Source organism: Hylobates moloch, unplaced genomic scaffold (assembly GCF_009828535.3).
Source record: "Hylobates moloch isolate HMO894 unplaced genomic scaffold, HMol_V3 SCAFFOLD_9, whole genome shotgun sequence".
Taxonomy (NCBI): Eukaryota; Metazoa; Chordata; class Mammalia; order Primates; family Hylobatidae; genus Hylobates; species Hylobates moloch.
This window is the reverse complement of record NW_026652284.1, coordinates 113,125,653-113,152,621: the sequence shown is the minus strand read 5'-3', so window position 1 is coordinate 113,152,621 and position 26,969 is coordinate 113,125,653. Positions and strand designations below refer to the sequence as shown.

The following is a 26,969-nucleotide window of genomic DNA, read 5'->3' as shown; positions in this document are numbered from 1 at the left end:
TAACAAGTAGTGACTTGTATAGATAAATACTTTAGGAATGCAAAAACTACAAATGCTCCTGTTAAGGACTCCATCAAGTTTACTTTCTCCCTCCCTCTAAAAACAACTCTGAACTCCTGTTTCCCCTAACAAGTACACAAATTAAGTCTTGATAAGTTAGTTCCATGTAATTCTGATTTTTACTAAGAAATTTTATAATTTTGAGTAATTTAAATGTTTAGATTTATAACATAGCTGACAAAAGTGAAATCCTTACAAAAATATATTTCCATAGGCATTACCATTTGCTCTTTGAATGTTTCTTTCAAAAGAAGTAATACAGAGAAGGAGCTGATATGCAAAAAAGATCATTTGCCCTGGAAAGGATTATTCCTTGAGCAATAACAACAAACTGGAAAATAAGAACTGTAGTTCCAGACTTTAAAGCTAGAAAATGTTTTACAAATCATCTAGATAAAAGTCTTCATAAGTAGCTCAGAACACTGAACTCTAGAGGAAGGCTAAATGCTACCCCCAATGGCATTCACCTAAGTGGCAGGCAGCACAGCCATAATTAATACTTCTGATCTCATCTAGTCATCCATGTCTTTCCCACAAACTCATTCTACTTGAAGGACTCAAGATTTTGTCTATTATGAAGCATATTCACTTTTTGTTACAGACCCCATGCTTTCAAGTCAATATAAGCCAGTACTATTAGAAGATATATAAATTATGTATAATGCCTACTTAAGGAAATCCAAATGTTTTCCTGTCATTTCCTAGATAAATGTTCTTCCACCATTTCCCCAATGAAGGCAGAGTCCCACTTTAAGTAAACAGATAATTGGTCTTTATAAAAGAATTATAAACAAGAAATGTGACAATCATTACTAATGTCCTTGGGGTTGGCACCAAAGCCAATAATATATATGTGCAAAGGTTTTTTTTTTGGGGGGTTACTTTGAATAACACCATTTGATTTTATATCTTTCTATAATTAGCATAACGTTGAATTTCACAGATATAAAGAATTAAATTCAAGTTATGCAAACAACCGATCAGGCGAATAGCAAGGATGTAAAGACACTGGAAAAATTTTGAGAATGCCAAACTCTGTGTACACCTTGCACTCCCATCTTTCCAGCAACTTTCTGTCTTCCTTCTTCAATACAGCATTCCAGAAAAACTCAGCTTGCACACCAGGCCATCTGGGCATTAATACCTCTCTGCCTTTGCTCATGCTATTTCCTCTGTTGTGATGCCTTTCTCCTTTCCTTATGTCTATCTAAACCCCAGTCCACTCTTCAAGTACCATTCCCAAGATGAAAACTTCCCCAATGACTCCAGTACACACTGACTGGTCCCTTTTCTTCACTTCTATATGCTTTATTACAAATGCCTAAATGTTCACAATTGTTCATTTTGTTTTGCTCTTACACTGAATGGACGGCTTCTTTTGCCCTTCTGATTTTTGTCAAGGTGGGGAGGGGGCAGGCCTATCCACCACTTGGGGCATACAGAAATCACAAAATTAATACCTTTCAGAAAACAAATAGTATCTGCCAATATTTCACTATGTGTTCACTGAAACTACTCTTGAAATGCCAGGGATCACAATCAGTATCATCACTCTTCCACTAAGGTAAGCTGAATTTTCTATGTTAAATGCCTGTAGATGAAAGGGATAGAATAAAGAATGAGGGTGGTTTTGTTCTGAGTGTGTGTGCTATGTGTGTACTTGCATCTGCACACACACAAGGAACTTGAAGCATGGAACGAAGGTCCCAAAGCTCTTAAAAGAAACTGTTATGAATTAATGTAGAGGGCAATGACTATTTAATTTTACTTTGTTTTGGGTACATCTTATTACCCAACAGAAGAGATTTTACTTCTTCCTTTACTTCCACAAATTGTTACTGACTATCTACTATGTGCTAGGCTCTGGACTAGACACTCGGAAGCCAATGTGAATAAGACTTGAGAATGTAAACTCCATAACACAGCTCCACAGAAGTGTAAGTGAACAGGGAAATACAGGCCCCACTAGAAAAGAACTGAGATGTCTCTCAACTCTTGCTGTAGGGGTAACCAGTGGTAAGAAAACTATAGCCATATTCATGATTTCAATTCATTAAAACAATACATTGGATTAAGGTCTTTATGAAGTTATATCATGATTTCTAGCTAGACTACTATGATTTATTTTTTCACACCTAACATTCCTTAATATATCTGTTTTCCTCTTCTATCTTCTCTTACCTCCTATTTTCTCTCAAGTTTGTTGTTAGATTAAATCCTCAGCTTAAAAACCTCTTCCATGGCTCCCACCACCTCCAAATAAAATTCTAATTCTTCAGCAAGATTACATGACACTTCATATACCAATCTTTGCCTTTCTCTCCAACCTGTACTCTAGCTATTCTATCACCTTTAAATGAATCTCATTCTAAGCAACCTGCAGTTCCTTAAAATGACATGGCGTGCCTCTCCCACTTATGTTCCACATATTTCTTCCACCAGAAAAGCCTTTTGATCACTACTTTAGCTAACTTAGTTGTCTTTCAAGACTCAGTTTAAAGGAAATGTCCCCTTACTTAGATTAAATGCCCTTCTTGCCAAGAAGCTGTCACTCAATGTTTGTTTCTTTAGTAATAACAATGAATACAGAAATCCCCCTTATCCGCGATTTCGCTTTCCACAGTTGCAGTCAACCGCGGTCTGAAAAGGAGTGAGTACAGCACAATAAGATACTTTGCAAGAGAGAGACAAGAGAGAGTGAGAGAGAGAGGAAGGAAGAAAGAGAGAGACCACATTCATATAACTTTTATTACAATATACTGTTTGATTATTCTATTATTGTTAACGTCTTATTGTGCCTAATTTATAAATTAAACTTTATCATTCATATACATGTACAGTATAGGAAAAAACATAGTATATATAGGGTTCAGTAGTTTCCCAAGTTTCAAGTACCCACTGGGGGTCTTGGAATGTATCCCCCGTGGATAAGGAAGGACTACTGTAAGTGGTCAAGTTTAAGAAATAACTTTGGTAGAAAATTAATGTATTACCGAATTTAAAAAACACGTGCAAGTATTCCAAAACTTTTTTAAATGAGAAATTTAAATAAAATATTCAGGTATGTTTTCAATAATAATTTAATTGTTAATTCTCACAACTTTCCAAATTAATCAGCATATGAATTCTGTTTTAAATTAATAATCTGTCCAATAGATTTCCCAGTCTTATGCAACACTAACACGCCTAATTTCTGTGTTACTTTCAACGTTTTTGATTACTTAAGTAACTCTGGCTCAGTATCTAATATTCTAACAAATGTCCACAAAAAGCTACTAGAAAATTAACTCAATTATCTGTAAAAATTAATGATAGGACAGCAGGGAGAGACACAATAAAGGAAATCCTCAAATTGGTAAAAATTCCATACTCTTTCCTCAGAAAATATCCTATGTATTTCACTTGTGGATTGAACTGATTTGAATTCCCCTAAATCTTTAACCTTTCCTCACACTCTTGGGTAGATGCTTATAAGTATAACTTGGCCACAAACTAGAAACAGAGAAGTAGAAATAAAATGCATATAATATAAGCCTGTGAATTGAAAGGTGAAAAATGTTAACCAACTATTTTTGTCTACTAATTTAAACACTACTTAGGTAGCAAACCATATAGCATTTTATTCTCAACAAGATATAACAAATCAAACGCTCCCGAAAAAGAATACTTACAGAAAATATAAACGTAATGATTACATAACACACACTAATTAAAATTTAAAATACAGTGAAATTTTACTATTAGTCTAATTTTAAGTCTCAGATCATTTCAAACACATACCTTCTTTGTTAATTGCTTCAATCTTGGCAGGGTAATAGCGACAGTCTGTCCAACGAGCCAGAACTTCTTCTCCAGCTTTAAAATCCTATTTTAAACAACTTTTAAGATCAATTCCATGTATATTAAATAAGCATTTCTTAACAAAAACAGGCTTTTGTATAATTTAACAGAATCCTTTTAAAATATGTCATTACATAGCTGGCAAAACTAGCAAATAGAAAAAAACTTGCTACTTACAAAGAAATCTTCCTCATCTTTTAGCCCTTCTTTTCTTAGTGCTGGTCTCTCAAGGGGTCGCAATCTATTGCTATCCCAGTAAATCCACTCATCATAACGATGACTCCAGCGCTCAAAATGGACCAACATCTTGCCCTCCTCATAGTCAATTTTTTCAATTCGTGATGGATACCTCAAAAATCAAAATGCTTCATATAAAGAGAAAATCCTTATATTTGTTTATACAAAGTATTATACATAGAAGATTTAGCTGAATGTTGCTTACCACTAAAACCATGAAGAAAACAATAAATACGTCCATATTTTAAAACTAACCAAAAAACTCTGCTTTATTGTCTTTATAAACGATCATCCTCAAGATCTGAATAAACTCCTTGATATACTCCCAGTAGAAATATAAATGACTGCACTGTTTTGTGAAGTAATGTGGTAACATACATCAAGAACCTTAAAAATATTCCTACTTTCTGACCCAACAATTCCAATTCTGGAATTATATACAGAAAACATTATTTATAATAACAAATAAAGTGGAAACCATCTCAATATATGGTTGGAAAAACTGAAGATGGTCTACAGCTATACAAACAATGATATATCCACTGAATGAAATATTATGTAGTCACTGAATGTGGTGTTTACAAAGAATTTACAATGTGGGGAAAATGTAAAAAACAAGAACTCTATTTAGCATAAATATAAATATGTAAATTTTGTCTAGCAAAAAATACATCAGCATGTACACTGTCTTTATATGGCATAAGCTCACTTTAATTCTTATTTTTCTGTATTTATCAATATTTTATAAAGAGCAACAATGATGGTAAGGCTCAGTAAAACCTTAAATTTAAAAATATAAAGTATTTCATTGTTCTGTCTTCACATGTGATAATTCTGTAATTCCAAAATAGGAATTTGTTAACTTAAAACTTTTTACAAGGAAAGTTGCTTCGTCATTCTTAATGTACTGTATTAAAATGTTAACAGATGACTCAATTTTTTTTAAAGTATGATTAAATAACATTCAGAACTCAATAGCAGCACACAGTAGATGATTCAGCCATACAGTTTATCCCATATACTTCCTAGCTTTTGCTAAATTCAGAATCTTTGTTTTCCCCATGGAAAACTGGCTTTAAATATAAAGTACAATGGACTTTATATAACTTTGAAATGTAGGAACTGATTACTACCTACTTTATAGCTCAATCTTGCTATTCAGAGTTTTTCAGACATTTCAAGGATCATTCTCTGGTAGAGCTTCTTCAATCTTTGACATTCAACCCCACTTTGATCTAATGATATTGAGTTCTTGGATTTTCCTCAAGTATAGGTTGCTCTTTGTCACGCATTCGTGCTATTCTCCATTCTATTCTTTCTGTCCGAGCCCTAAACGACCCTTCCCTTCCTTTGTATACAAATCACTGCAGACTTGGGTTAAACACAGAACTGCTTGTGTGAAGACTTCCCTAACTCCCCGGCTCCTGCTGCTCTGACAGCACTCATCTCATTAGAGCTGTACATCATCTCTGCACAGGTTCTCAAACTGGGTGCTGCAGAACATTTATATCTCTTGGAACACTGATATGTGTGGCACTAAAAAAAAAAAGAAAAGAAAAAAGGGGTCTTGTTGTCAAATAAGCTAGAGAATTACTGGATTAAAAAAAGTTAGGCTGCATTCTTCACTGAAAGACTTCTTGGTGCAGTCAACGAGATGGAGATAAAGCATTCAGTGTTACTAGATTCAAGAAAACATGTAACCCCTTTTATCATGAAAATGTATTAACATTTCTTGAGACAGCAAATAGCTAAGGAAGATGAGGTTAGAAATGCTACTCTGGCCTGTGAGCTTCTGGAGATAAATGAGTCATGTTTACTTTTGTAGTCCCCAGGACCTAGCACCATGACAGGACACAAAACTGCTACTCAGGGAATGTTTGCAGGCATAAGCAGCAGCTTTAAAGGAAGGCGGGAGCAGCTTTAAAGGAAGGCGGGAATGTTTGCAAGCCTAAGAAGCAGCTTTAAAGAAAGGCAATTTGTTCATTTCTTCAGAACTAAGAAGGCAGTTGACCCAATTATAGCCTTGTTAGATCTTAGTCTTTTGGGGGGAGTAAGTATAGGTGAGGGAAGACCTGTGTTAAAGGCATAAAAACAAGAAAACATAGGAGATTAACATACTTCCTGAGGTGGACATGCCTACCCCACCCATTTAGAATCAATGCTGTAATACTCGTCTTTTGCAGTGTTGCTCTGGTTTTGTTTTTGTTGCTCTGGTTTTGTTTTTGTTGCCCTGGTTTTTAAAACATAAAAATTGTCAATAGCATTAAGAAAAACCTAGAACAAGGTTGTTCTTTATTTTTCAACATTCGCTAGCCACTGAAGTACTATAAAAAGATACTCTATCAATTGTAAAAATTCATAAGTTTCTCTCAAAACATAAAGCCTCTAATTTCATGTGCTTAATTTATCCTGTCATTTACATTTTGAATAAAAAAATAAGGAGTTTATTCTTTAGGTTCCCTCATATTCTAAATGTATACAACTCTATATATTTGAGACATTTCTCAAAGTGAGAATAGTCCACAGTAACAGAGTTAAACACATCTTTATTTTCACAACATGACTTAATTCAGTAAAGAATCAGTATCTAAGTGAGTTCAAATAATTTAAATCTGGATTGTATTTTAAAGCGACCTATGGTTTTTCTAAAATATTTTAAATTATTCTGGCTGAGATGCCTGATGTAACAACCAAAATGAAAATTATGTTTTGGGGATCCTCTTTGGGGTAGTCATAGCATGCTGTACTCTCTACATAAATAACTAGAAATCGATATGTACAGTTGGGATGAAGGCCAAGAATTAAGTAAGTAACACAGATACCCAAGATTCTTCTCTATTTTAATTTTTATCGTGTTCACTAATCAAATTTTGAATCTTAAAGGTGTTAAAAATATTACCATTATCAAAAATGTCCAAATTTATGTTCATTCATTAAACATTTATTTGAACATCCAAGAAGACTAAGGCACTTCCTAGGCACTACTGGTACATAAAAAGGAAACGAAACAACTCGGCCAGGCATGGTGGCTCAAGCCTGTAATCCCAGGTGGGTGGATCACCTAAGGTCAGGAGTTTGAGACCAGCATGACCAACATGGAGAAACCCGGTCTCTAGTAAAAATACAAAATTTGCCAGGCATGGTGGCACATGCTTGTAATCCCAGCTACTCAGGAGGCTGAGGCAGGAGAATCGCTTGAACCCGGGAGGCAGAGGTTGCGGTGAGCCGAGATCGCACCATTGTACTGGGCAACAATAGCGAAACTCCATATCAAAAAAAAAAGGAAATAACTCCTATCACTGATGGGCTTAGCTTAGGGTCAGATTAGGAGAAAGAGAGAAGAATCAAAATATTTACTATCGCAGGTATGTCAGGCTCTGTGTTTTTTACTTATTGAGTGCCAACTGTCCTTTCTATATGTTTTCTCATTTGATCTTGGTAATCATCAAAGGTACTGAAAACATAGTGTACATTTAAGAGATGAAGACCTGTCCAAGAATACATATGGTGCAGCCAGCATTAAAAACCAAGACTAAGTGGCACAAAAGTCTGTACTCTATGCCAAAAGGAGAAACGGGATAAGGCCCATCTAAGTGCTTATTTCATACATAGTAAAACTGGTAAGTGTATACAAAAACTGTATATAAGATGCTTTAATAGTCCATAGAAAATCTGGGAATTTACTGAAGGTTCTTGGGAGACGTTACTTATATTAGACTTGCTAGGGGACATCTAGAATATAGACCTAATGAGCACAAACAAAGTGTATAATTTGAGCATAATTTATTTACTCAATGTTCACTTACTTAAAACCATCACATGACTCTGAGTTAGGCAAGCAGCCATGGAAGATTTCAAGATAAGTAGGATATGGTTATTTGTCCTCAAAGACCTCATGTTCAGAGATTGGAGGAGCATTTAAAGGAAAGAGTAACAGTCCTTTTGGCTAGACTACATGGTAAGTAGTAAAGCAGGTAAAGGAGACTAGTAAGACATCAGATGGGACTTGTTAGCCTGGTTGAAACTTGAAGGGCTTTGAAATAGCAAACTAATGAAACAACCCTTTATTCTACAGAAAACAGGGAGTGACTTAAAGTTTGTACTTAATTTGGTTACCAGTTACACCTCAAGAGGAAAAAAATCGTAACATCGAGATCTTTGCAATACACGTAAAATGCATTAAATGGTAATTTAACATATAGCTTTGCACAGTGAAGTTATTTCTAGCAGATGGCTCATAGTAATAATGTTTTGATACATACAGTGAAGAAAAAACGCTGAACACAAACGTATTCACAAATGCCTCTGTATACTGAACTACAATATTATTTTGATGCACTATTTATGTTTTATTCTAATTGACTGTGAATTAAACATAAGATTTTTCTGATTGAATTTGGAAGCTGTAGCGTTAATGTTGTTGTTTTGTCATTTTTTTAAAGGTTGAATCATAGGAAGCTGTTAAATTAAAGAATAGTGATTAGGCACAATCCCAGACATTTATGAGTAATTTGGAAAAATAAGAAGTGGAAGACTTAAGTTTCAGAGTTTAAAGAGTCAGAGATAAGATGCCGATAACAATGATTAGAGATAACGAGAAAAGAAAATAACCACAGCCGACATCTCTCAAGGGTTCAACAGAAAGAGATGGAGAGAAGGCAACTTCACTAAAAGTAGGATTTCTCAGTGCCAAAATTCTACATAGAACTCTCTTACCCTTTATATATTACTGCAATATACCATAAAATTTCTGCTATATCCCTTCCCTAATTCCACTTAAAACTTCATGCTTTCTACTTGTGTAGAAAATAATCACCTCCACTGCTGAGCCTATCTTGCTCTCCCGTATGTCTTGTATACTCGAATCCCAGGAAAGAGTTTACCCTCAGAAAACTTAACAAGAAAAATAATTCACTCTAAAATGGATTCTTTATTGTTTATTTGGCTTAATGGAAATGAAGAGCATTCCAAAATAGAGAAGACTTTAAAATGATTCTTGCTGAATTTAACAGAATTTTCACATACTCAATTCTACTAATCTCAACTGACTTCTTGAGACCCTTTCTGAATTAGTGTGGGACCCTTTTGAATTAAAGTCCTCTAATGGCCAAGTCAAACTGTAGCCATAACTAGAGTAGAGCAAAGCCATCACCAAGAATAAAATTTTTTTCACCTTGTCTAAACTCCTATAGTATATTATTGCATTATCTGATATGTTGTCATTTTAACACTATGACTCCCACTTGTACAAGACTCTTCAGAGAGTGGCAGTATCTACAGATTCTGGACTAACACCATAATCTCATAAGAACAGAAACTGACCAAAGACGTTAGCTACATAGTAAACACACATTATCAGTTCCCTGTTGTATCAACTCTTAAGTGTTAACAAAACATAAATATGTTTTGCATAAAATTTATTTTTACATATTTTACAGAAACCTAAAATTGGAATTATTACCAGTGAATTCTTATTCTGGCTCACATTGTTAACTGTTTTACATGGGCAGGTCTGGACTCACCCACTAGATCAGGAGACTGAATTCCCTGAGGCTGCATGCAAAATGCTATGTGCTTGGTGTAGATGTATATGGGTACTCTTTTGAGGTGAGAATTCCCAAGTTTAATCAGATTTTCAAAGCGGTCCACATTCACAAAACCAAAAACTTTTGAAAGGCAAGATGATTTATTAACTCAAACTGTCAGCGCTTCATTATCCTAGGATAAAAGAGGGAAGCAATGGTGGGCATGCAGCTATGCCAGAAATATAATCTGATGGATTAATTTTAAAAATTTCTTTGCATTCAACATAGGAACATTAATACAATTAAACATCATTTGCATTTAAGGAATTCATTCTGATATATCTTCTAATTTAAAATATATCTCCAGATTTTTATCTGTATTGATAAAAAAAAATCAACCATGAGAAAATGACAAGGGAAATTAACTGATATAACCTAGAATCTCCTGCACTTAAGTCAAAATAGAGTTGATAACTACCTCGACACGTTGCAATCCACCAAGCAGGGCCACAATATGCTGCCAAATGCCCTAAAGACCATGAGAATTCACGAAAAGATTTAGGATTTAACTAATTATTTGAATAAGCACCATATCAATCAAAATGGCAACATAATTTTATAAACTGCCTCAATAAGTTATTCAAATTATGTATTTTAAATAATCACTTTCTTGTTTATATGGATAAGCCAATAGGATGTCTAATTAACGTAAATTTAGAAATTGACAGTTCCTCATTCATTTCATTTATTCAACAAAGAAAAAGAATCAAGTTAACACAATTCAACATAATGATAGCTAGTATAATAAAGACATTATGCTAGCATACAGCAAGAGTATCTGAACAAGGATGTTCTCTTGGACAAGGCAGTTCTTTATGTTTTAAAGGATAGTATGTATGAAATACACCTAAAATATGACTTAAACATAACTAAAATATTAGCAGAATCCTAGGGATCTAGGACTAACAATTCAAAATAGTTTTGTGGATAAGAACTTCATCTACAACTATGGTAGTCATAAAAAACGACTAAAAGATTAGAAGAACTAGAAATAGAAGGGTAAGAGCTGTCGTACATCCAATTATTAGTGAGAGGATTATTTGTCAAATAACAAAAATTAACACAGAATGTAACCCAAAGCAAACAAAATATTCTTGTATCCTAGTTACCCTTTAAAATTTTTAGTTTCCTGGAAGCACTTTAAATTTACATTAAGCTTTATAGTTTTCAAAAATGTTTTCTCATTCACCCATTGATTATAACTGCAATAACGATATCACGTACTACAATTACAGTATTTTAAATTCAGCACTTTCAGATACTGCATGTTCATTTGCTTCATACTTTAAAAACAACAAACCGAAAGCAAAACTATCTCGATTAATTCAAACTCAATATTCCACAATGCAATGTTAATACAAAATAGTCTAAAAATTTCAAATCATTCCGATGATAGCTTATAGGTCAAAATAATATCTTCTCCAACACTGAAGTTTAAGAACCTCATCACATTATTTCTCAGGTCTTTTCAGACCTATTGATCCCCATAATACACATCTGGCATGAGCTGACAGTTCACCCTGCTTCCTACTTGTCCACAACTTTTACAACAAAGAGAAGAACAGAATTAGCTATGTCTTCTCTTTTAGAACCTTGTGGCAGGTACTTTGCAAATTAATGTTTCACTTCAGATCACTGTATTTAAGTTCCTGTTCCTCTCTCCTCCCACCCCTCAGCACCTGAATCCTGCCATGCCTATATTCACTCGCCCTGTCAGTTCTAACCAAATCAAAATACCTGTACCATATCCTTTGTACTCACTATCTTCTCACACCACAAGCATCCATTAGACCATAGAGAATTTCTTTCCTACTCCACTAAAACATGATCTTCCTGTCATGAGTAATTGACTCAAAGTTTATGAACTTCATACAGTTTTTTCAAGCTACAACTCAACTTTTGTTACGTAATTGTGCTAGCAAAACTCAAAATCTAGCAGGTTGCAATCACCCAGTTCTATTTCTTAACATTTAGTACTATACAAAAAACTTTACTACAGATAGTTATATTTGTTTATATGCCTACTGATTAAAGTCTGATGAATTTACATCGATTCCTCCTGCATTTGACTCTACCTTCTTAAAATAACAAATGTTCATGTTATTGTTATGATTAAAACTAATGTTTATGTGCCTACCATGTGGCATATAACATGCATTATTTTTGCTTAAATCCTCAAAGAACCCTTTAAATGAAGTACTAATACTGTTACCAGTTTTTAAAGGGAGGTCATGGAGGCTCTGAAAGATTCAGTAACTTGCTCATGTTAAAAGAGGTAATGAATGGTGGATCCTTGAACTGAGGTATTCCTGTCCATAAAGACTATGCATTCAATCATTACAGATTCTGCATCTTGCAACTGATGAGTTTCAGTTCGTATTACATTTATGGCAGTGTTTCAATATAGGGGGCTCTTACCAAAGATGTATTAAAAACAGATAAAACAATACAAAAATCAAGTTATTTTATCTATTTTTTTCTTAAAATTTTACTTTTAATCTCTCGTATACAAGCAACATGCCTAAAGTTGGTTTTTGTTAGACCAAAGAGTATGGAAAATAATTGTACAAAATAAATATCCTCCATGCATAAAATTACTAAGCAAAGATAAGAGGCTCTTCTGTTTTATTATTAAAATTTCTCAAAACAAAAGGGCACTACATCTCAACTATGACTAAGTATGATACATCACATTATTAAAATTAAATAATTGGAGTAAAGAAAGTGGCTTAACTTTCATCACGTTTGAAACTCATAAATTTTAAAATTAAGAGGAAATCTAGGATATGATATGTTACAGAACTAAGGAAAACAAAAAGTGATTTTAAAAATAAATTAAATTTGCTAATCTAGGTTAACAAATATCATCTTATGTTTAGTTTTCAATCCAAAAGTCACAATGTATTTGCCATAATTTTCTGAAATGGTAACTAGGTTATTTCAAGATATCCCAAAACTTTTGTCTTCATTCATCCTTTTTACACCCAACAAAATTCAATAAACTTTGCTGGGCACCTTTTATGAGTAAGTTACTATGTTAAGGCCTTGTAGATGCACCATTTCACATAAGTAGCTTATACTTCAGTACCCTAGCTAATCATGATGTACCAGAAATAAATTTATTTCTAATTGATGGTAACTTTTTTGGCAATAAGAAAACAGACTTTCAAGACACTCTGAATATTAAGTAAATATCTATACTCTTCCTTCAACTTCACTGCAACAATCTTCTCAAAGTTGAGGTAATTATAATTACCGAAATAACATAATACTTGCATACCAATTTCTAATTTAATAAGAAGTATATTCTTACACGCTGACTAATGATCTGTAGCAAGAAATGATAGGGAGTGGTCAACACTTCTTCAAAATATTCAGTTACAGTAAAAATACTAAAAAACTAGGACCTTAATGAAGAACAGCAGAACTAAGCTGTCTTTTCAATACTCCGTTAATTTCTTTTAAAAATTGTACTACTGATATTCAAAACTTAAAATTAAAACTAGTATTTTCTCCCTCAGCTTAAATCACTTAAAACCAAAATTAAAAACATAAGCATCTGCAGATGCCATTTCTGTCTACTCAGCAAAACTAGAATTGCAAAACATTCTTTTTAGTAGAGTTAACTACCACAACAGATAAACTGTTTCCCAGCTAGTGGCTTTCATCAACCCCCAACTAAAAACTAAACCATTATCTAATGTAATGTGACAGTGTGAAAACTCATAATACATAATAACATTCGGCAGGAATGATGTAACAAATAGGGAGCTGGATGTGTGTGATACGTGATGGCTGGACTTCAACCAAATGTCAGATAAGCAAAGACATTTTGTGGCATAGGCTTGCTAGACTTTCAGGGCCCTTCTAGATGCCAGACATACACTCACTACTACAATTGGTCAGAAACTACGGTGGCCCATGAACACTGAGCCCATTTAGTTAACTGAGGCTCAAAGCTTTAGGAAATCTATGCGAGACAATGGGCTGTAGTGGAGAGATCACTATATTGGGAGCCAAAAGGTTTCATGCCCAATATAGTTATACCCCAAATAGCTCAAACCTCTATTTTTTCCAAATTATATTCAGTTTTCTACATTTTTCTCATTTTCTCCTCTAGTAGCCAGCAGTTTTGAACTACCTATGACTTTTTGTCTATCTTACCTCTGCCTCAAGTTTGTGTTATTTACCCATCTAAAAGTGTGATTTAAAAAAAAAAAAATCTGAGGGACATGGATGAAACTGGAAAACATAATTCTCAGTAAACTATCGCAAGGAAAAAAACCAAACACCGCATGTTCTCACTCATAGGTGGGAATTGAACAATGAGAACTCATGGACACAGAAAGGGGAACATCACAGTCCGGGGACTGTTGTGGGTTGGGGGGAGGGGGGAGGGACAGCATTAGGAGATATACCTAATGCTAAATGACGAGTTAATGGGTGCAGGAAATCAACATGGCACATGGATACATATGTAACAAACCTGCACATTGTGCACATGTACCCTAAAACCCTAATAAAAAAAAAAAAAAAATCTGTCATCCCTGAATAGGTGAAAATCAATAAAAAGAAATTGAGTTTGGAATTCAATTGCACCTGAAAGATCATCTAAAATGTAAGACTTTCATTTTAAGGTCATTAAAGCAGAGAAATACCTCTCCAAAATCACATAGTTCATGGCAAAATAGCACTTAAAACCCATATTTTATGACTTCCAGTTTAATTTATTTTTTCCAATACTTTTGCTTTTCAAAAAAACAAGGATAAGCAGAAAAAGCTTATAAATCAGAAAAAGTTACATAAAAAACAAATTAACATACAAAAAGGAGGAACACTAGAGCAAGAACAACCTGAAACCAGGTATGTTTTCAAATAAATAAGTCTTCTCTGTCCCTAAATCATGCTTTTCACATTTTTGGAGGGGTAGAGAGAAGCTTATATTTAGCATTGTTCAAAGGAATTTATGGAGCTTTCTTTTGTGGAAATTTTAAAAGTTAAAGAACTAAAATGTTTGTGCACTGGTACAAACCTGCTTGATAATTAAACTGGATGATTCACTTTGACCTTAAGATTCAAAATTTGTGACTATCTAAATGTAAATTATCTCAGAATTTTTAAACAAAACTTACAGATTTCAAATGAATTGTCTGCAAGAAGGGTCCTTAACCTAGAGGTCATGTATAAGTTTTCTACGAACTTATGACCATAGTATATAATTCATTTATTTTGGTGTATACATAGAACTGTATATTTTTTCTGAGTCTACGGCTGGCATTGGTTTTCAAAGGTAATGACTCAAAATAATAATCATTACTTTCCACGTATAGACAAATTGAAAGAATACCAAATTACAAAAAGACAAAAACTGCATGCATATTAATATTAGCAAAAGAACCTCTATTTTTGAAGTATTCACCTAGTGTTCCTACAATACTATACTTGATCTACATGTTACATTTTAAGACCATTCTCCTACTCTAAATATAGATGACACAACTTATCTCTAGTAGCATTTTCCTTTGAATAGTTAAATCTAATTAGAAAAAAAGTAACTTTTTATTCAGAAAATGTGTATTTTTATTTAAATTAACAAGTATTTGTACTTGCTACAATGTAAATTTCCTTAATTCTCCTATACTACTAAAATTCTGCACGAACATCTTAAAAAGTCACATTTGCAAATGTTCCATACAGTTCAAAAAACTCCAAATGTGTGAAAACAGCATTTGCCAATTCAAATTTATACTGTTCTATTAAACTCTGATACTTGGAGATATCTCCACATTTTTTAATCTTTCATTTTCCTTTTCTTTAGGTTTAGAAGAGAATTAAATAGAAATATCCCAAAAGAGTCAGAGGAGCATATCTCATCTGAATGTTTTAAATTGACTCTGTATTTCAAATTTATTTTAAGATTAACACCAGAGCATGTTATTTAATCTCTTGTGTTTTTGTAACAATCACTTACTGTAGAATAACTATTTTAATTTCAATCAAAAAACAGGAGTTAAATCAGTAGTCAACGCCAGTGTGATTTTGTCAGTTGTATTACTAAACAATATTCAGAATGATTAGATACTTTAATATTTGCAAGCAAACTCTATAAAACTCTGTGGAAACATGAGGATTTTATTATCACTTCAAAAAGACTATCTACAACTTTGGAAGAACAAGACAGATGGAAAACCTGCTTGAGCCCACGAATTCAAGACCAGCCTGGGCAACACAGAGAGACTCTTCTCTCTACCAAAAAAAAAAAAAGAAAAAGAAAAAGAAAATCAACAGGTTACTATGGCATATGCCTGTAGTCTCAGCTACTTGGGAGGCTGAAGCAGGAGGACAGCTTGAGTCCCAGGAGGTAAAGCCTGCAGGCTGCTTCAAGTCGTGATCTCATGACTGCACTGCAGCCTGGGCGACAGTAAAACTTTGTCTCAAAAAAAAAAAAAGGAAAAAGAAAAAAATGTCATCAGCTTGTTGCAATGACATGTTTTGCCTTCTATGATTCCAAGCCACTCTCCTGTCAAATAAAGCTACATTTAAAAACTCAATCACTTAACTCTTCAGATCCCCAAAAATTTACTTTTCTGTTCTCCCTTTCCCCTTGCATTTACCTCAATGCTTTATGATTATGTACCAATCTGTAGAATTTAAAGCAATACATAATTTCATTTGAACCTTAAAAACCAACCTCTAAATAAAAGCCAGTAATACTGCTTCCATTTTACTGCTAAGAAAACCAAGTTAAAGGACTTACCCATATTCACAGGATTAATAAGCAAGTCTGAATTTAAACCCACCCGCTTACAGTGTTTCCAATGTAACTTCAACTCTCAACTTTCTCCTTCCCCAAATATACTTCCGTATCAACACACCTATACTCATTTTTATTCTTATGATGTTACTACCTTCCAGAGATTATAAAACTGAATATCAAGATTTGGATGCACAGAGTTTGTTATGAAAAACATGATGAAAATAAGATAAAAAATAGCTGACTGTGCTAGCTGTAAACATTAGCATGTCAAAGTCTTTATGCAGATGATTGAAAAAGTTAAAAGAAAATGTGTTTAAAATATTGTAAAGCTATAATACTTTTAAAAATTAAAACAGCCCACACTACTCAGGAGTTATGTTTGGTCAGTGTAGGAGAGATCCAATTATCAAAAAGCAAATACTGGGACTAAGATGATTGACCTCTTGATGGCTTCTCAGGGCCTGTGTTCATTAGTACTGATAAATAAACCACCAATGAGTGTTCTTATGTAGCTATAAAGTCACTATGAAAATAAAAACAAATCACTACTTAAGGCCTGGCGCAGTGGCTCACGCCTGTAATCCCAGTACTTTGGGGGGCTGAGGCATGCAGATCACAAGGTCAAGAGATGGAGACTATCCTGGACAACATGGTGAAACCCCATCTCTACTAAAAATACAAAAAAAATTAGCTGGGCATGGTGGCGCGTGCCTGTAGTCCCAGCTACTCGGGAGGCTGAGGCAGGGGAATCGCTTGAACCTGGGAGGCAGAGGTTGCAGCGAGCGGAGGTTGCCATGAGCCGAGATAGCACCACTGAATTCTAGATTGGTGAAAAAGCAAGACTGTCTCAAAAAAATGAATAAAATAAGATAAAATGGAAATAAATAAATCACTACTTAAAAAGGTACAATGCATTTTCAAAAATAAGGTATCTTTCTGATCTTTAAGAATTATATGATATGGTTTATTCAAGCAATAATAACATACTTTTCCTGAGAAACACAGATTGAGTCTTCCTGTTAAATCAAATCTACCCTAAAGCTAAAAGTGAGAGCTTAACTTCAGATTATTTCCACCTACTAAATTTAGAGTTTATCCTTTTATGTCTAGACACATACCAGAAACTATTTTCCTTTTTTATATATGAGAAACCAGACAGGAGTGCACTTTGGGAGGCTGAGGTGGGAGGATCATTTGAGGCCAGGAATTCCAGACCAGCCTGGGCAATACAGTGACACTTCATCTCTACAAAAAAAAATTTTTAATTAGCCCAGACTTGTGGTGCACACCTGTAGTTCCAGCTATTCAAGAGGCTGAGGTGGCAGGATAGCTTGAGCCCAGGAGGTAGAGGTTTTAGTGAGCCAAGATCATGCCACTGCACTCCCAGCCTGGGCGACAGAAAAGACTCTGTCTCAAAAAAAAAGCAAGAAAAACCTTTAATAGGCATTTTAGGTTCTTCACTAGCACCACTTTCCTTTTGTACTTCTCTTCAAAAGGTAATTTATCAACATGTGATAAGTTAGTTTCTCAGTAATATACTGCTTATTGTAAATGTTTTGAGTATAGAGACAGTAAGCAAGATTTGCATTCCTGCTCCTCCCTATCCAATGCCTATAATAGTTCAAACTACATTTATCTCAAAGATGACTCAATACTTTTCAAAGAGAATTGAATAAATTTGGAAGACTAAGCATTCAATATGGATGCAAAAAATAGAATATGAAAGAAGGGAAAGAGAGAAGAGTAGGAGAAGAGGGAGAAAAGAATTTCCGTATTTTTCAATGATTAACTATAATATTTTGCTTCTCACAAGAATGTCAGTTTCTCGTCAAATAATCCTATAATTTTACTTAATATTAACGCAAAAATTTATAGAATTTCCATGAAATGTAAAATGGTCATTTACAAATGGAATAATATGAAGAATTAAGTTTATTGTAATCCCAGGACTTTGGGAGGCCGAGGCGGGCGGATCACGAGGTCAGGAGATCGAGACCACGGTGAAACCCCGTCTCTACTAAAAATACAAAAAAATTAGCCGGGCGTGGTGGCGGGCGCCTGTAGTCCCAGCTACTCGGAGAGGCTGAGGCAGGAGAATGGCGTGAACCCGGGAGGCGGAGTTTGCAGTGAGCCGAGATTGCGCCACTGCACTCCAGCCTGGGCGACAGAGCAAGACTCCGTCTCAAAAAAAAAAGAATTAAGTTTATTATCCTATTTATAAATAAAATCTTTTAAGAGCACTAATCTCATAGAACTTTTGTGTCCCATATAAAATTCAATACATCTTAGTAATTACATAGTTGGTCCAACAGCACACCAGCTAATACTAAATTTAAGGGGCACCTAAGCCTAACTAGTTCTTGAAGCTACTGACATTAATAAGCAAAATTACAATAAGAAAATTATTTTTGTAAATTACCTAGAATACTTATATACAATATTCTTAATCCTTTTTTAAATAAGGAGCCACCTGAAACAGAATGCCACAATCTTTATATAAATCAGCTTATAAAAATAAAACTGATAACAAGTTTCAGTGATAATATGTGATTATTCTGGCTAATGCTTATTTCCATTAAAGAGAACTATTATTACCAGGGTCATTAAAATTAAATCTAAACTTCATCAGTGAGTATATTTGCATGACACCACTCAAATAAGCACATATGAATTTTGTTGCAAGAAGATACAACTTTCATTTGTTCTCTGAAATTCCAAGTATTCTAAAAACACAGAATACTCTGAAAGTACATTCAAGCATGGTTTTAAAAGTTCTTTTTTGTAGTCTTTTGAACTACTGGATCATAAATTTAACAGCTCCTAAGTTAGAAAACACTTTACTACTGAAAGAAAATTTCTCACTAATATCAAAGTTATATTAATATCCCTGAAAATTACTGACAGAACTAATAAACTATGTGTTTTTCCAAAACTGGAAGCTAGCTCAACTGTAACACTGTCAGTTGGAAAGCCTAATATATTAATATGAGTTAACTAAGTCACAAAGCCAGTAACTTAAAAAATAAATAAATCACTTAAGAGTAATATCAAAGAAGTAACAAGTATTATTTCTCATACCCTTGTATCACACGGACATTTAGTAGTATGCCTTTGGAGTAAAAAGCTTCTCTTGATCAAATGAGAACCAAGATAGCCAAGTGCTGCCTCAACTGGCATTTTTTGTTGCATGGTCTAATGCTGAGTTTCTCAATCATTTTCACCACCACCCACCCTCATTCCAGTTGTCATTTGGCAATGTCTGGAGACATTTTGATCGTCACTAGGAGAGATGCTACTGCCTAGTTCCCAGGTGCTTCCCAAACCCCTCCTGAGAACTACCATGTACATTCTTCACCTAGTGACAGTATCAATTAACCTCCCCATCTCAAATTGTAGCTTCAAACTGTCCTAAAGTGGAGCTCAAAACAAGAGGTCATTAAGCCGAGGTCAGAGATATGTGCCAAGCTCTAACGCCAGATGTTAAGAGAGAGAAACTCCAGCCTGGTCTATACAGTCAAATATCATGACTAAACAAGATTTCTCTGCCTGCCATTGCCAACTCAGGAAGCTGACTTAATACAAATCAATCAAAAGTAAATCTCCAAAACACCCACTATGGTTTTAAACGAGAAAAAATGTCAAAAAGTCTGGGAAAGTCCAAGACCTCCTAAACCAGAGCTCGCATCAAAATAAATGGGCTTCAGGAGGAGCAAAGGCAGCATCCCTCCCAGAAGCAGAATCCCTCTAATGCCCCTCTCAGGTTAGGAGCCTGCAAATGGCAACAAAAAGACATCTGCTAAGACAGCAGAATGAGGCGCCAGTTAACCCGAATGAGGAACACGCTCCTTAGGAGAAAGGAGAATCCTCCTCATTCCTACTCTGGCCCAGGGACCCCTGCGTGTAGCTTCCCCTTCTCTCCTTTCCAGATAGCAGTTTTATACCAATTCATCAACTTTTCCTAATCACTGTATAAAGGCTATGTTAGGAGGTGTTTAAATTTACCACTTACCACAATGTCCAGAATAGGGAGAGACACACAAGTTCTGAAAGGACAGCCTATTTTGCACTGGAGACAGTAACAATCTGCCTTTAGGTTAAGGCCCACCAGGGAAAATAGGACGTGAAGTGTGATTTTGGTTTCAGGTGAGATAATGAATAGTGGAGATGTTTCTGAAAGTGTTCACTATGAAAAAATGCTATGCTAACCATTAATATACTCTGTAGTTTGAAAGACTACCACTGACAGACCAAAAATACCGATTTAAATCAAAATTTATCCAAAATGTGAGAAGTTGGTTCTCTGGATTACTCCTCTCTCTACTTCCACCAATATAGCTCATGTGAGGTATACATGAGGTATACATAACCCTCATACTCTAGACAATTATTTTCATTTCTCAAACACCAAAAATGATTGTTCTAAATAATTTAGTCAGTTGACTAAAAATGGTTTTTAAATGCTAAACCTAAAAAGCCTAGAGTAAGAAAACTAAAAAACAACATATATGTGTAATCAAAATGTGAATACACTGATGTTTCTGCTACCATCAGTGGAATTTACTGTTTTAATTAACATATGTAAGGCTACAGATATTGTGATATTTAGGTGAAAGTTCTATATTTTCCATACCATTTTTGTAAGTAGTCCAGTGCCTCCAAACGAGCACCAATCTCAAAAGTGATTCCAGGGCGATTTGGGGGCTTTTTACTCATCTTGAGATCCTATTCTTCAGTATTCTCTTTTCACTACCTCAAGAGAAAGAAAAAAGTTAGATTCCAATGCAGAAAATGCATAGGAAGTAGAGTATAAGGGAACAGGTAAAATTAAAATTAAACAGAATTTCTAAAACAATATATGAGAATATGAAATACTTGCCAAATTGTTAAGAAATTTGAAGGAGTATTACCAACATCTCTATATAAAGTTCTGTGCAATCTGCAGGCAATCTTGAGAATGATTTAAGAAAAGGAACAAAGAAAAGATAACTGTCTAAAAAGAATGAATAAACGGACTGTTAAAAATTGTTAATAGCTAAAAATGCTTTACATTTTAGCTTCCAGATACCCAAGAAAATTCTCCACGGGGACAGCTGAAAATGCTTTCCTGCCTTTGAAAAATTAAGACAGCTGAGTGTTCTGGAATATGACTACTAAAATTCTTGAGAACAAAATCAATTTTTAATTTCAACAAGTATTTGTTGAGTGCCTCATAATACAAAACACTAGACAAGGCCCTACAGCACACAAAGATGGAGGAAACAGTAGGCACACTCCTCTGCCAGTGAAGATACCACTAATTCCTCTTGGGATTAGGATTTTTCATTACCCATGATTCCCACCTTGGTAGCACACAATTCAACAATTTTAATTTAACATATAGTGTTACAAAAGAGACTGCTTTCTTATACTTTACATTCAACAAGCAATAATAACATGCTTTTGTTAACTCTGAGTATTTCTACTATATTTCAATATAGACAGAAAAGTGGTTGTAATGCTAGAACAAAAACTGCAAAGGAGTATCTATGTATCCCTAGGTCATTCACATGCAAAGTACTATATTTTGGGCCACAGTGGCCACCGAGCACACTTGAGGTGGCCTCTTTTTCACTAATGGGTATGTGAGGAATATGAATACATTTTGAGATAACCTAATCAAAACATAGCTCATAATTAACGTAAATTGATTGTTATCAGGGGCAAGGAGAGATCCGTAAAATGTCCTTCGATATTTGAGATCACTAATGACTATGTTCCCTACAGTTTAAAAAGAAAAAAAGAAACACACACACTTGTCATCTTTTATAATGGTTTTGTCACAATTCATAATAGACAGAACAACAAACAATAAATTCCAACTGCTCCCTCTTTTCTCTTTGAAAGAGTCTGATAGGTAAGGGAAAAAATAGCATCAATACTGGCCATGAAAATATGCGAACTCAAATACCCATGGTTGGATGGGGAGAGTGCGTATCCTCCTGCTATGGTATGAGCAAATATTAGAGCATTAAAAAGTTAACAGGGAGCTTGCCCAGGGTGTAGCTGGTGCAAAAGAACAAATGTATGAATATTTTTAATAGAGGTCTCGTCAGTGCGCAACATGTAAGGCAGTTACTTAAATGTTTGTGTAGAAATCGAATCAACCTTTTCTGCTCTGTCACAGGAAGAATTCAGTAAGGGATAGTTCACAAGGTACACTAACATCTAGAATCAAACTTAGAGCCCATAATTAAGTGATGGATTGAATAAGTATAATCCCCTAGTGACACTTAGGGATGAAGTACCAGGAAAAAACAAGATTTTCCTTTGTCTTAGGTTCGAAGAGGGAAGGATGAAGAGGGATTTGAATTAAGGAACTTTTATAAAGTAAGACAGTCTACTGGGAGTAAAACTTGAAGCAAAAAGAAGGCAGAAAGCACGGAGAGGGGTAAAAACAGAAAGGAAAGGAGCAAAGAATGGCAAGAAACAGGACAGTGGAAGTTTTCGGAGATGACAAGTTAGAGGGAAGAAGAGATGAGCAAGAAGACATAGAGACGGACAATGTAAAGCAATGGTCAGAGAATGACCGCCAGGCCAAAAAAGGTGAGGAGGTGAGGCCAGAGAGGGGGTGGCAGGAGACAGGCAGGAAAGACTGAGACCGGGCTGGCAGGGAGCTAGAGAAGCCTCCAGGTTTGACAGCCATCCGGCCCTCGGCAGGGGGGTAAGGAAGGGAGGGGAAGGGGGAGCGGCGGCGCCCAGACAATAGGGCCGGCAAGTTATGGGGAGGGAGGCGGGAGGGGAGCGGGCCGGAGAGAGAGACACCAGAATGGGGGCGTCCCGGGCGGCCCGGCGGGGGCCAGGCGGCCTGCCGGCTCAGCCGCCGCCGCCTCTTACCGACTCGGCCTCCTCTCTGCACAGCAGCCGGGCCGTCCGGGGCCGAGCTGGGGCACGAGCAGGGCGGCCAGCCCGGGCCTCTGCCTCTGCCTCCGCCCAGGCAGCGGCCGGGGAGGGAGCAGGAGCGGAGCGAGCTGGGGCCGCAGCGCCGGATCGGCCCAAGGTTTCGCGGGAGGGAGCTGGGTCCGAGCCCTCAAGCTCGCTCAGGGGTCCGCTGCCATCGCCGCCGCCGCCGCCTCCGCCGCCGGCCAGCCCTGACGCGACGCCGGGCCCCGGCGACGTCAGCCGCCCGCGACGTGCCGGAAGCGGGCCTGGCCTTGTCACGTGACTCACGAGGGTTGGGCCCGGGCTGCGCAGCCGATTGGCGGGCCGCCGTGGGAGGCGGGGCTTTGCGGTCGTTGACGGACCGCTAGCGGGCGGGGCTCTGGTTAGCGGAGGAAAGAACGCGAGCTTTTGGTGCCTATTGGTAGTTGTGAAGTGTTTGACCTTTGAGATTTGAGGACGAAGGGCATTACTTATTATTCTTGATTCGTTGGGAACCACGTCACCAAAACCCCTCTACCCAGGACCCTTGGCAAACTTTTTCAATGCACTACATGCTTTCTTAGATATCCACCCCATTCCACATCAAGAATAGAGCATGGTTACTACTACAAAATCAGTAAACCTCCCTTGAATGGATGCTTTGTGATAGACACTAGGCTGTAAATATGTCACATGACAATCACAACTGTACAACTGTATTACAATTGTATTGCTTTCCAGTCTTGGAGATCTTTACAATACAAAGACGAATATTACTAAGATGTGTGTGTACGTGCGTGCTCAGGCATAGCTGAATAACCTTAACCTATGGCTACATTGATATCACTTCCCAAAGACTACACAGCTAATGATAGCAGAACTGCTTTTATGGAATACCTACCCTCCCAAACTCTACTAAGCACAGGAGACAGTATCCCTGCTGTAGGGAGAAACCAATAAGTGAATACATTGAAAATAATATTGAAATGAAACATCTTTTTTCTCTTGCTTTCCACTGTACCACTCTGGCTTTCAAGTGCAACGTTGCATACAAATGACACGTACATTTATCTTGCTTCGTAGTGTGGAGTTAAAATAGCAAAGTAACTCTCTTTAAGCTCCAGTTATAGTAAGATTTGGTAAATTAAACAATCATTCTTTTTTTATTCAACAAACATTCATTCAGCACCTACTATGTCACTAATAGCTACTAAGCTAGACTGAGCATGGTGATACATAGAAAAGATATAAATAAGACAGTCTCTAGTGGATATTTGTTATCTTGTTTTTTGGTTGCCCAGCATCTCAACTTTCTTTCCATGTTTGAGAAATTTCTCATCATGGTTGCATTAGTTCAGAACACCAAATACTTGTAGCATCTTCCTTAGGACATGACAGGATTATACTTTCCACCCTCCTTGGAATTATGTATGGCTATTTGATTTGCTTTGGCTGATAAAATGTAATTAGAAGTGAGATTTGTCATGGCCAGTTGGTAATTTTTAATGCCAGCTCACCAAACTTTCTGTCTCTGGCATGGTGTAAAGCACTGTTTGAGATGATAGCTGCTCTACCATTCAGGTTCTAGACAGATTATGATGAACCAAGGCCTCACTGATAATCTACAACTACTGTGTTGTATAAGGAAAAAAATAAATATGTATTATTTTAAGCTATGGAGATTTGGGCGCTGGATTGTTTGTTACATGGCATGATCCTACCCAAACTAAATGATACATCCACCTTATGAATCTTGGATGCAGAATCAACCTCCCACTAAATAAGATGAAAATATCAGAAACTCATGTTTCCAGTCTCCCTTGCAGCTAAAGTTCTAGCCTCAAGTAAAACTCTTTTACCAAGGACTTTGTATCAGAAGTTGCTAATGATGTTCAAAATAAGGAAACTTTTCTCCCGCATCTGTGGCAGTACCAGTATTCAAGTTTCTGATGGTCAGCTTGGAGTTAAATCTTTCTAAACTCTGGCAGAACCCCTGCTGAATCACAAGCTAGTAATTAAGAAAAAATAAATATCTATTATTATACACCACTAAAAACTTAAGGTTATTTGCAATTTAAATAAAATACATACATAAAGAATAACAGATTCTGTCCATTCTCCCAACTATTTGTTGAGAATCCACCCTGGAAAGATGATTGTTCCATTTTAATTGGAACTTGACAGTGGGTCTTCCAATAATGACACTTGAAAGAAAAAACATAAAATAAGGTCTTATGTAAATGGTTCCTGGCTTCAGTGGATTGTGTAGGCTTAGTAATCCTCTGTGGAGTTAATACCGTCCCCTAGAGGGCACTTTGGAAATGGAGGATGGTATTTTATTGTCTCAGGATTGGGGTAGGGCACTGCTACTATTTAGTGGGAAGAGACCAGGGCTGCTAGACATCCTGAAATGTACAGTGCAGTTTCACACCTTGAAGAATTGCCCCAGGTCATGCATGACTTCTAGATGTCCTTCCAGACATTCATGTAGGTGAAAAACCTGTTTATAATTGTCTGTGCCTAGAACTGCATTTCACATATAAGTATTTTTGGAAGGTTTTAATATACATTAAATTTTGCAGGAATGAAGCAACTGTGTAATGTAAGGGAACACTGACCTTTTTTCTGAACATTACCAGGAGTCTATCTCATTTTAAAATACCATGCCACCAATGGCTAATTACTCATGGTATTTGAGACACTGATAGAATGCACCTGTGTCAGTCTAGTTGCATAGCTGTTATATTTAGGGAAATCTAAATTTAGATACAAGCACTTCACTACTTCATTATATATTTCTGTGATACATGACTGAATGTTATGTATTGAAATATATATGATTTTTATGAATTATTTTCATAAATTCTTTATATTATCATTCTCATATTGATTTTTAAGTATATATGTATAGCTTGGTTATGTTATTTATGAATTTAATTTCAGAAAGTGGAGAGGGTGTGAATGTAATATTGACTCTAAAAGGAAGGCATTAAGCCTGATAAAACTGACAAAAAATTCATGTAGGATGTCATTTCCTCTTTTAACCACATAGAGTCAAAGATCAGGATCAGGGTAGGGTTACATGATATACAAAATTCTAGTACTGACTCCCTGGCCATGTAGTGAAGCTATGCATTGCTCTGTCCCTTCTCCTCTCTTCCACCCAACACACCCTGTTCCAGATGGTTGATGCCCAGCCATCAGTCACTCCATCTCCAAATATAGAAAGAAAGAACTTACAGCTGTGTTTAAGCAGAACCAAACAAGCAGTGAGCAAATTATCTTGAAACAACAGTTGTTAGGCAGAAATCACTGAACTAAATTCCTCCAACATTAAAAATATGAATATGGAACCATAATGTCTCCTGGAATATTTAACAAATGTATACCTATTTTAAGGTAGAAAAAAAGTTACTACTAAATACCAGATACTCCTTGATTACAAATAAAACACAAGATAGCTATTTTTTGTGTGTTTACTTAGTATTTATAATTAGCATTAGTAAAGAAAATCAAAGCAATTCAAGTTTTTATTTTAAGGTTAGTTTAGCAGAAACGTAAACTACTGTGATAGATAGCCTCTGTCAAATCTC

General features: G+C 35.8%; 1 protein-coding gene across 11 annotated transcripts in view; it reads right to left on the bottom strand.

The window, feature by feature from the left end:
• The window catches only part of PHF20L1 (PHD finger protein 20 like 1), a 74,424-nt gene extending 50,798 nt beyond the window's left edge, over window positions 1–23,626 (bottom strand). For 5 of the 11 annotated variants that reach the window (XR_009214750.1, XM_058443716.1, XM_058443718.1 and 2 more), the window contains exons 1-4: window positions 23,353–23,626; window positions 21,110–21,225; window positions 4,078–4,249; window positions 3,841–3,925 (exon numbers count right to left, since the gene is read on the bottom strand). Coding sequence is in view for 8 of the 11 variants with exons in the window: in XM_058443716.1 (XP_058299699.1) it covers window positions 3,841–3,925; window positions 4,078–4,249; window positions 21,110–21,192 (340 nt within the window). In the remaining 3 variants the exon portion in view is untranslated. Of the gene's footprint in view, window positions 1–2,576; window positions 2,701–3,840; window positions 3,926–4,077; window positions 4,250–9,659; window positions 9,856–21,109; window positions 21,230–23,352 lie in introns of those variants that run through there. The other 6 variants (XM_058443717.1, XM_032760465.2, XM_032760469.2 and 3 more) reach the window with 3 other exon arrangements.
• Between the last annotated feature and the right edge of the window lie 3,343 nt (window positions 23,627–26,969).